Source organism: Penaeus vannamei, chromosome 10, assembly GCF_042767895.1.
Source record: "Penaeus vannamei isolate JL-2024 chromosome 10, ASM4276789v1, whole genome shotgun sequence".
In the NCBI taxonomy this organism is placed as follows: domain Eukaryota; kingdom Metazoa; phylum Arthropoda; class Malacostraca; order Decapoda; family Penaeidae; genus Penaeus; species Penaeus vannamei.
In genome coordinates this window covers 11,860,685-11,870,684 of record NC_091558.1, presented here as the reverse complement: position 1 = coordinate 11,870,684, position 10,000 = coordinate 11,860,685, and the positions used below count along the sequence as shown (strand labels likewise).

At 40.7% G+C, this 10,000-nt stretch overlaps 2 protein-coding genes across 7 annotated transcripts in view; one reads left to right on the top strand and one right to left on the bottom strand.

Annotated features, from left to right (window-relative positions):
- The window catches only part of LOC113829338 (Y+L amino acid transporter 2), a 223,563-nt gene that overhangs the window by 190,153 nt on the left and 23,410 nt on the right, over positions 1-10,000 (top strand). The window lies entirely within an intron of this gene.
- The window catches only part of LOC113829361 (vascular endothelial growth factor receptor 3), a 36,563-nt gene that overhangs the window by 7,100 nt on the left and 19,463 nt on the right, over positions 1-10,000 (bottom strand). For all 5 annotated transcript variants that reach the window (XM_070126315.1, XM_070126314.1, XM_070126313.1 and 2 more), the window contains exons 10-19: positions 8,127-8,354; positions 7,279-7,426; positions 6,713-6,815; positions 6,355-6,427; positions 5,884-6,020; positions 5,304-5,426; positions 2,963-3,069; positions 1,454-1,558; positions 523-628; position 1 (exon numbers count right to left, since the gene is read on the bottom strand). The exon at position 1 is cut by the window's left edge. In XM_070126315.1, the coding sequence (XP_069982416.1) occupies position 1; positions 523-628; positions 1,454-1,558; positions 2,963-3,069; positions 5,304-5,426; positions 5,884-6,020; positions 6,355-6,427; positions 6,713-6,815; positions 7,279-7,426; positions 8,127-8,354 (1,131 nt within the window). The remainder of the gene's footprint in view (positions 2-522; positions 629-1,453; positions 1,559-2,962; positions 3,070-5,303; positions 5,427-5,883; positions 6,021-6,354; positions 6,428-6,712; positions 6,816-7,278; positions 7,427-8,126; positions 8,355-10,000) is intronic.

Below are 10,000 nucleotides of genomic sequence, written 5' to 3'. Positions count from 1 at the left end.
ACTGTGGAGAGGGAGTCGTAAGGCAGAGAAGGTGCCGCCCCCAATCGGCTTTGACTTGTAGTGATACTCGTGAATTTGATTTTGGTGTGGAATTAGCCTTGGAAGTGTACGAACCAGTAACAAAACAGAAATTATGTAATTTTGATATCGTTGTTGACCATTTATGGAATACACGAATACATTCTACTTTGATACTGCAAATGGTAGTACAAATACACATATGTGTATGTGTAAATATATGAAGGTATGCGAGTGCAAAGGTGTTCTCAGACCAACTGCGTTTATCAAATATTTTGTTTATTCAAGCTTTCAACTGTAATATAAACGTCGATATTTTCACATTAAGGCATTTTAGTCATGTATATATCGATGCTCATGTGCATATGAAGGTTTGAATTAACAAGGCATTTCAACACACACACACACACACACACACACACACACACACACACACACACACACACACACACACACACACACACACACACACACACACACACACACACACACACACGCCCTCACCGCCCTGTCCCCTTCGCTCAGCATCCGGCTCAAGGTCTTCTCCAACTCCCCGAAGGAAGGCCGTCCCTCGGGCTTAGTCCTCCAGCAGTCGTGCATGACCTTGTATCTGCAGGAGAGGAAAGGATGGGCATCCTTAGATCACGTATTGTGCGTCGTGGTTGTTGGCGATGCTGGTGGTTTATGGTGAAGCGTTGGAAGGCGAGGTTAATAGTCTCTGGAGAATAGTTGGTGTATTTGTCTCTCGGTATTTATTCTTATTCTCGGTATTTATTCTTATATAATCATTATCTTCATAAAAAGGCTAGTAGTGACCGCGAAATGCAGTTTTTAGCGGCGTATAAGACACACATCACCCCCCCCCTCCCAATGAAAATTCATTCAAGGTCTTATATATATATATACACATATATAACAACCATATCCATATACGAAAATGCGGACCCTTTTCCTCTCTAAATATACCCTGCTATAATCGGGGCGTGCCAAATCCTGCCAATCCTATGCGCCATCAATTATGGCAATTCACACAGAAAAAAAAAAATCTGACAATGAACAACAACAACGACTGCATCCAATCATAAACCCAAAAGAACTTGCACAATCGAGCCGAATAAAAAAAGTAAAAAAATACCAACACCAACATGTACTCCTCAAACAAAAGCAACAAAAACACAGCGAAAAAGCAAAGCAAAAAAAGCAAAAAACAAACAAACAAACTATCTATCTATCTATCTATCTATCTATCTATCTATCTATCTATCTATCTATCTATCTATCTATCTATCTATATATATATATATATATATATATATATATATATATATATATATATATATATATATATATATATACATACATACAATGACAACACCATCTACTCCTCAAGCAACAAAAAACAACGAAAACAAAAAACAAAAACAAAAAAACTCACAAGTCCCCCGTGGCGAACCGTGGCCGCTCCATCCTCAACCCCGACTCCAGCTTCTTCACAAAATTCTCGTCGACGGAGATGCCGGGGAAGGGGGTCCGCCCGAGGCTGTTTGCGAAGGAGGTGGATAGATAGATAGGTAGGTAGGTAGATGGATGGATATATGGATATTTAGATGGATAGGTAGGTAGATGGATGGATATATGGATATTTAGATGGATAGGTAGGTAGATGGATGGATATATGGATATTTAGATGGATAGGTAGGTAGATGGGTGGGTATATGGATATTTAGATAGGTAGGTAGATAGATAAGTAGTTAGATATATGGATATTTAGATAGGTAGATAGATAGATAAGTATTTAGATATATGGATATTTAGATAGGTAGGTAGATAGATAGATAAGTATTTAGATATATGGATATTTAGATGGATAGGTAGTTAGATGGGTGGGTATATGGATATTTAGATAGGTAGGTAGTTAGATAAGTAGTTAGATATATGGATATTTAGATAGGTAGGTAGATAGATAGATAAGTATTTAGATATATGGATATTTAGATAGGTAGGTAGATAGATAGATAAGTATTTAGATATATGGATATTTAGATAGGTAGGTAGATGGGTGGATATATGGATATTTAGATAGGTAGGTAGATAGATAGATAAGTATTTAGATATATGGATATTTAGATAGAGAGGTAGATGGGTGGATATATGGATGTTTAGATAGGTAGGCAGGTATGTAGATTAATGACAAGGTAGGTAGATATATGGATGTTTAGATAGATAGATGGATAGGTAGGTAGGCAGGTAGATTGATATACATATAAAAAGATAAGTCGGTAGGTATATAAAAGATAGCAATATATAGATAGTAAACTCGATTCAGTTATTTTCTGGAAAAAAACAGTTGGCCAATATGTATAAATAAGACGGAATAAAAACAAAAGGAAAGGAATTCATAAGAAAAAAACACGTGATTAAGGGAATCCATAATCAAGAGCAAAGAAATCGAGTCAACTACATAATACAATAATAATAATAAATAAGAATAAGAGTAAGAAATAAATAATGTAAGAATACACAAACGGAATTGATATCTCTCCCAGATAATATAAACATCTGAATTTCCAAGTATAAATACCTGAATCTCCAAGAAAATGAAGGTACTTGAATCTCCAATAAAGTATAAATACCTGAATTTCCAAGATAATATTAATACCTGAATCAATAGGAAAGAATGGATACCTAAATCCCCCCAAAATATAAATGCCAGAATCCCCGTGAAAGTATAAAGACATGAATCCCCAAGAAATTATAAATGCCTGAATCCCCGTGAAAGTATAAATACCTTAATCCCCAGGAAAGTATAAATACCTAAATCCTCAAGAAATTATAAATGCCTGAATCCCCGTGAAAGTAAAAATACCTTAATCCCCAGGAAAGTATAAATACCTAAATCCTCAAGAAATTATAAATGCCTGAATCCCCAGGAAAGTATAAATACCTGAACATCTCCCACACGACAACTCCGAAGGCCCACACGTCACTCTGCGTCGAGAAGATTCCATCCCGGAGCGCTTCCACGGACATCCACTTCACCGGCAGTGGCGCCTGCAGGAGGAAAGGTGGAAAAAGAGGAGGATGAGGAGGTAGAAGAGGAGGAGGAGGTGGAAGAGGAGGAGGAGGTGGAAGAGGAGGAGGAGGTGGAAGAGGAGGAGGAGGTGGAAGAGGAGGAGGAGGAGGGAGGAAGGAGAACGAGGAGGAAGAAGGAAGGAGGAGGAGGAGGAGAAAAAGAAGAGGAAGAAAGAGGAGGAGGAGAAGGCGACGGAGGAGGAGAAGAAGAAGAAGAAGAAAAAGGAGGAGCAGGAAGAAGAGGAAGAAAAAAAGAAAGAGGAGTAGAAACAGGACGAGGACGAAGGGGGGGGGAGGAGGAGGAAAAAGGAATAAGAAGAAAAGAAGAAATAAGAGGAAGTTGATAAAGAGCAGGAAGAGGGAGAAAAAAGAAAAAAAATCAACAACCACAATAATAATCCTAAACTCCTACAACCATCACCCCCAACATTCCCAATCCCCATTCCCCTCAGCACTCAAAACTTAGCACTCGAAACTCAGTACTCAAAACACAGCTCTCAAAAGTTATTACTCGAAACACAACATTCGGAACTCAGCATTCAAAACTTAGCACTCGAAACTCAGTATTCGAAACAATACTCGGAACACAGTATTCGAAAAAGTACTCGAAATGCAGCATTCGAAAAAGTACTCGAAATGCAGCATTCGAAAAAGTACTCGAAATGCAGCATTCGAAAAAGTACTCGAAATGCAGCATTCGAAAAAGTACTCGAAATGCAGCATTCGAAAAAGTACTCGAAATGCAGCATTCGAGACAGTACTCGAAATACAGCATTCGAAACAGTACCCGAAACACAGCATTCGAAACAGTACCCGAAATGCAGCATTCGAAACAGTACTCGAAACACAGCATTCGAAACAGTACCCGAAACACAGCATTCGAAAAAGTACTCGAAATGCAGCATTCGAAAAAGTACTCGAAATGCAGCATTCGAAAAAGTACTCGAAATACAGCATTCGAAAAAGTACTCGAAATGCAGCATTCGAAAAAGTACTCGAAATGCAGCATTCGAAACAGTACCCGAAACACAGCATTCGAAACAGTACCCGAAACACAGCATTCGAAACAGTGCTCGAAATGCAGCATTCGAAACAGTGCCCGAAATGCAGCATTCGAAACAGTACTCGAAATGCAGCATTCGAAACAGTACCCGAAACACAGCATTCGAAACAGTACCCGAAACACAGCATTCGAAACAGTACCCGAAACACAGCATTCGAAACAGTACCCGAAACACAGCATTCGAAACAGTACCCGAAACACAGCATTCGAAACAGTACCCGAAACACAGCATTCGAAACAGTACCCGAAACACAGCATTCGAAACAGTACTCGAAATGCAGCATTCGAAACAGTACCCGAAACACAGCATTCGAAACAGTACCCGAAACACAGCATTCGAAACAGTACCCGAAACACAGCATTCGAAACAGTACCCGAAACAAAGCATTCGAAACAGTACCCGAAACACAGCATTCGAAACAGTACCCGAAATGCAGCATTCGAAACAGTACCCGAAACACAGCATTCGAAACAGTACCCGAAACACAGCATTCGAAACAGTACCCGAAACACAGCATTCGAAACAGTACCCGAAACGCAGCATTCGAAACAGTACCCGAAACACAGCATTCGAAACAGTACCCGAAACGCAGCATTCGAAACAGTACCCGAAACACAGCATTCGAAACAGTACCCGATACACAGCATTCGAAACAGTACCCGATACACAGCATTCGAAACAGTACCCGAAACACAGCATTCGAAACAGTACCCGAAACGCAGCATTCGAAACAGTACCCGAAACACAGCATTGGAAACAGTACCCGAAACACAGCATTCGAAACAGTACCCGAAACACAGCATTCGAAACAATACTCGAAACACAGCATTCGAAACAGTACCCGAAACACAGCATTGGAAACAGTACCCGAAACACAGCATTGGAAACAGTACCCGAAACACAGCATTGGAAACAGTACCCGAAACACAGCATTGGAAACAGTACCCGAAACACAGCATTGGAAACAGTACCCGAAACACAGCATTGGAAACAGTACCCGAAATGCAGCATTCGAAACAGTACCCGAAACACAGCATTCGAAACAGTACCCGAAACACAGCATTCGAAACAGTACCCGAAACACAGCACTCACCACTCACCACTCGCAACTCAGTCCCAAGAACTCAACCCTCTAAATTCATCACTAACGTTCTTGCTCTTCCTGTAATTCTCGTCCTTGTAGATGTCCTTGGCGAGTCCGAAGTCGCTGATCTTGACGACGTTCTTCTCGCACAGCAGGATGTTTCTCGCGGCCAGATCGCCGTGCAGCACCTCGGGGATGGAGAGGGAAAGTAGGATGGAAAGGGAAATAATTAGATAAAGGGAGGGGATGCATGAATAAAGGGGGGGAAAGAGGGAAAGGTGCGAATGATGTTAGTTGTGATAAGAGGGGATTCATTCTTGTGCTAATGATCATCCCGAAATTATCATGGATTTTTTTTCATGCTAGATTATAAAAAAATGTGATAGTGAAAAGATTTATCACGTGCCTTTCAAACTTTAAAAAGGACTAACTTAATGATCAAAAACCACATTTTACTTCTTAAATAGATAAATTTCAATTAACATCAATCATTTGAAACAATAAAAGAACAAAACAAAACAAAACGCCACATATGGAATAAACGAACATGGGAATTATATACACGCACACGCAGAAAAAGAAAGAAAGAAAGAAAAAAACAAAATTAAGAAACGGCTTCTATTCACGGCGTGCCCCTCCGAATACCTTCTTGAACGCGAGGTACTCCATGCCCCGCGCCACCTGGAAGGCCCAGCACAGGAGATCTCGGGAACACAGGGGCTTGTCTCTCTCCTCGGGGTCGGACGGGGCGCTGGGGGCCTCCATGTTGTGCGTGTCACTGACTGGCAACAAAAGGGAAGGGCCGCGGATTTAATACGTTCGAAAAGTTAAAGAACTGGATACTTTCCGTGGAAAAGAGTGGATAAATTCATTGTTATCCCGAGGAAGTTTCTGCAAATGTTTGTAATTTTGCTCATAGTTGCTACCCGAGAAACAAATACTGTATTGACTAGAGGTGTCCATAACTCTACTAAATGCAAGTCTCATTCATGACAATGCTACAGTTACTACTATAAATGGTAGCACGATTAGCAAAGTGCTTCTACTACCACCATACCAGCAGTAATAGTAAAGATGATACTAACAAAAACAATTACAGTAACAAGAGGATCTTACTCAGCGTCACAGTACTCATCTCGGAGTCGACGTTGGTGAAAGCCTGGGACTGCTGCGTGCTGCCCAGAAGCACCTGCGCCATGAAGAGATTTCGCTAACGATGTCAGTGATCCTTGCTCTGTGTTTCATGATTATTTGTTATACTGAGAGTTATTCTACAATGAAATGTGAACCTGATGTAAAGGTATCTTTTCGTATATATTCACTCAGAAGCAAGAAGTGACTATATACAGAATTAACGCATAAGCCTAGTCACTTTATCTCTAGAAGGAAAGGGATCTAATTACAATGTACACCATCAAAAGCAATTTCAGTAATTCGAAAGCCTCATGCACTATTTATCATCCATCCTCCGTACCTCGCGAGACGTCGGGAAGATGCCAGGACAGGTGGCGTTGCTGTCGATCTTCTGGAAGGCGACGCGGCCCTCGCTGATGTACACGATGTCGGAGACGGAGTTCCTGGCGTCGAGGAGGACGTTAGTAGGTGGCGAAAGGAGTGATGAAGGCTGGTGATGGTCATGGTGATGATGGGGGTAGTGGTGGCGGCGAGGGTGGTGGCCGTGGTGGTGGTGATGGTGGTGATGGTGATGGTGATGATGGGGGTAGTGGTGGCGGCGAGGGTGGTGGCGGTGGTGTTGGTAATGGTGATGATGGTGGTGACGGCGAGGGTAGTGATGTTGGTGGTAGTGGTGGTGGTACTGGTGTTGCTACAGCTGCTGTTAGTGATGATGATGGTGATGGTGGTGCGGTGATGGTGGCGGTGGTTGTGATGCAGGTATTAGTAGATTAATAATGATAATAATGATGATGATGATGTTGATCATGATGTTGATGTTGATGTTGACGATGGCAATAATAATAATAACCGCAATTATCCCAATGCTCAAACACCTCGCGAAACGCACTCCGCCCTGGCCCCCACCTGAAGTTCTCCTGCGGCAGCCTCGCCACGCACGGGTTGATGGTGTCTGTCTCCGGGTCGAGCTGGTTCACGAAGGTCCTGTGGTTCCTCCTCATGAAGTCCAGAATGTTCCCGAATCGGCAGTATTCAACGAGGATCATCAGCTCCCCTGCAATTGTATCCATTAACCCAACAACCCATTAACTCATTAACCCACCAAGCCATTAACCTATCAACTAATCAACCCATTAACTCACCAACACATTAATCCACCAACTCATCAACCCATTAACCCTACAACTCATCAACCCACCAACCCATCAACCCATTCCTGTGTCCAAGAAATAGCAACGTGTCTGTGGAGAGAATCTGTGTTATATGTTACGTATCTAAATCTCTTCCACGGGAAAGGGGGGCCAGACCTAAGCCATTGTTGTATTTAAGGTCGAATTTGACTTGCGTTTCACCACGATATTTTTTTCGGGCCAAATGTGAATCTGATGCAAGAATCTTTTTGAGACTATCTCTTTTTTCCTGGTTATTTTTTTTTTATTTTTTTTTTGGGGGGGGGGGGAAGCTGTGTAAGTAAAATTTTGGAAGAATTTACTATCGTTCGCTTTGTGACGAAAGGAAAACAATCGAAAAGCTCTTTCTTTTTTCCGGATAAATAAACAAAAATTAAATAAAACAAAAGAAATACGCAGCTAGAAAATAAAATTATCTTTTTCCTGATGAATAAACAAAAAATTAAATTAAAAAATACACACAGCTAGAAAAAGAAATGAAAAGAACACGCAATAAACTACACATGGAAACAAAACAAAACAAAACAAAATCAAGTAATACAAATCACATTCAACAAGGCTCACCCCTCGTGTGCAGGTTCTTGGTGCAGGCGGCCACCAGGTTGACGATGTTGACATGTTGCCCAATGTGGATGAGGATCTTGAGCTCCGATTGCAAGGCGTTCAGTTGCACTTTGTCCTTGCGGGATTTCACCATCTTGACGGCCACTGTGGCAGGGGGGGCGCCCGTGTCCGGTATCTCCAGCTGTGCTCGGTAGACGCGCCCGAAGGCACCGCAACCCAGGAGCTTGTCTGGACAGGGGGGGGGGGATTGTTGTCACTGATGTTGGTGTTAGCATTATCGTTTTCCTTTTATCAATTATCATCATTATTATCGAAAAGATAATATGGTTAATAGAATTATTAATATTACTATCATTCTTTTTATCATTATCATTATTATATTTATCATCATTATTATCGTTATTATCATTGTCATCATTATCATTACTATCACTGTTATTGTTATCATTATTATCACTACCATTATTATTATCATTATCATCACTATCATTATTGTTATTATCATTATCATTACTAGCATTATTGTTATCATTATTATCACTTTTATTATTGGTATTATTATCATTATTACCATTATTGATATTCAAGCAATCTCCTCAAGGGTCCAGCACTGCTTATACCATTTTTTCCATGTTGACTTATATCCCTTTTCCTTCAGCCAGTTGTCAGGTTTCTTTTCCACAGTTCCTTCGACCCCAACTACTATTTTGTCAGTTTCCCACAATCTTTTTGTTTCCATTTTTAGATCCTGGTGTTTTTCATTTTTCCTGGTCTTTTTTTAGCATTTTGTTGTCTCATGGTACAGAAGTGTCAGTGATTTTGCAAACAATTCCTCTTGTCTACAATGAGTATATCGGGTCTTCTGTCGGCAGTGACATTGACGAGTTTCACATCTATGCTTTCGTAAGTGACTGAGGGCTGTGTTTATACAATTTATTTGTTCGACATAGACTGAATCCTTCACAAATTGATAATTTTAACATTATCCTGGTGTCTTTCTTATTCTCTCTGAGCCAGTTTTTCACATATCCTACATAAGGAGGAGTCTGCGGTCTTGTCAATTTTGTTCTCTACATACTTGGGTCTGAGGGCTTCCGTTCTACTTTTTGGTCTGCTTTCCTCATCCGTTACTATGTTTTTTTCGTAATCGGTTGTTTTATCATTCATATCCATAACAAATTGGCCATACATCTTCCCTCTCCAGTTATCTAACTTTTGTTCAACTCTGTCTTGAAATCTTCCTTCCTTACACAGCTTACGATTTGCAATACTCTTATTTCCCTGATTCCTTGCAACAGATTTTCGCCAGATTTCCCAAGAGCTTGCCAGGTTGTTTTCTTCCTTTGCTGTAAATTGTTCACATCCGACTAATCTTGTACAGTCTATTGGCGTCATTCTTTGGATGGAACTCACTGTGCATGTTCAACATTTTACTCGTCTTTCTGTCTAGCATCTGAAGCTCAGTCAGGAGTCACTTCAATGTTCCTCCTTTTCACTGTAACACAGAAACTGTTCATGTGTTTATTGATGATTTTGTTTTTCCCATTTTGCTTTGACTTAAGGATCGATTTCAACCTTCATTTGTACTCTCCTGAATGCTTCCTTCATTTTATTTTCCCTGATCTTATCCGTCACTAACATGTATAAGTATTCATACACCTTCTCGTCTATCTCCTTCGTGAATTCTATATCAAAAAGATGTATTTCCTAAGTCACTAATTTTCCTCTTATTACACACAGTACTCTACATTTTCGCAAACCAAAATCCGCGTCTCCGTCCTTATTAAACATGTGAGCTGTTTCCACAAGGGCAGTGGTTCCCAACCTTTTTCAGGCGACCCCAACCATACACCTCCAAACTTGACCGCAACCCC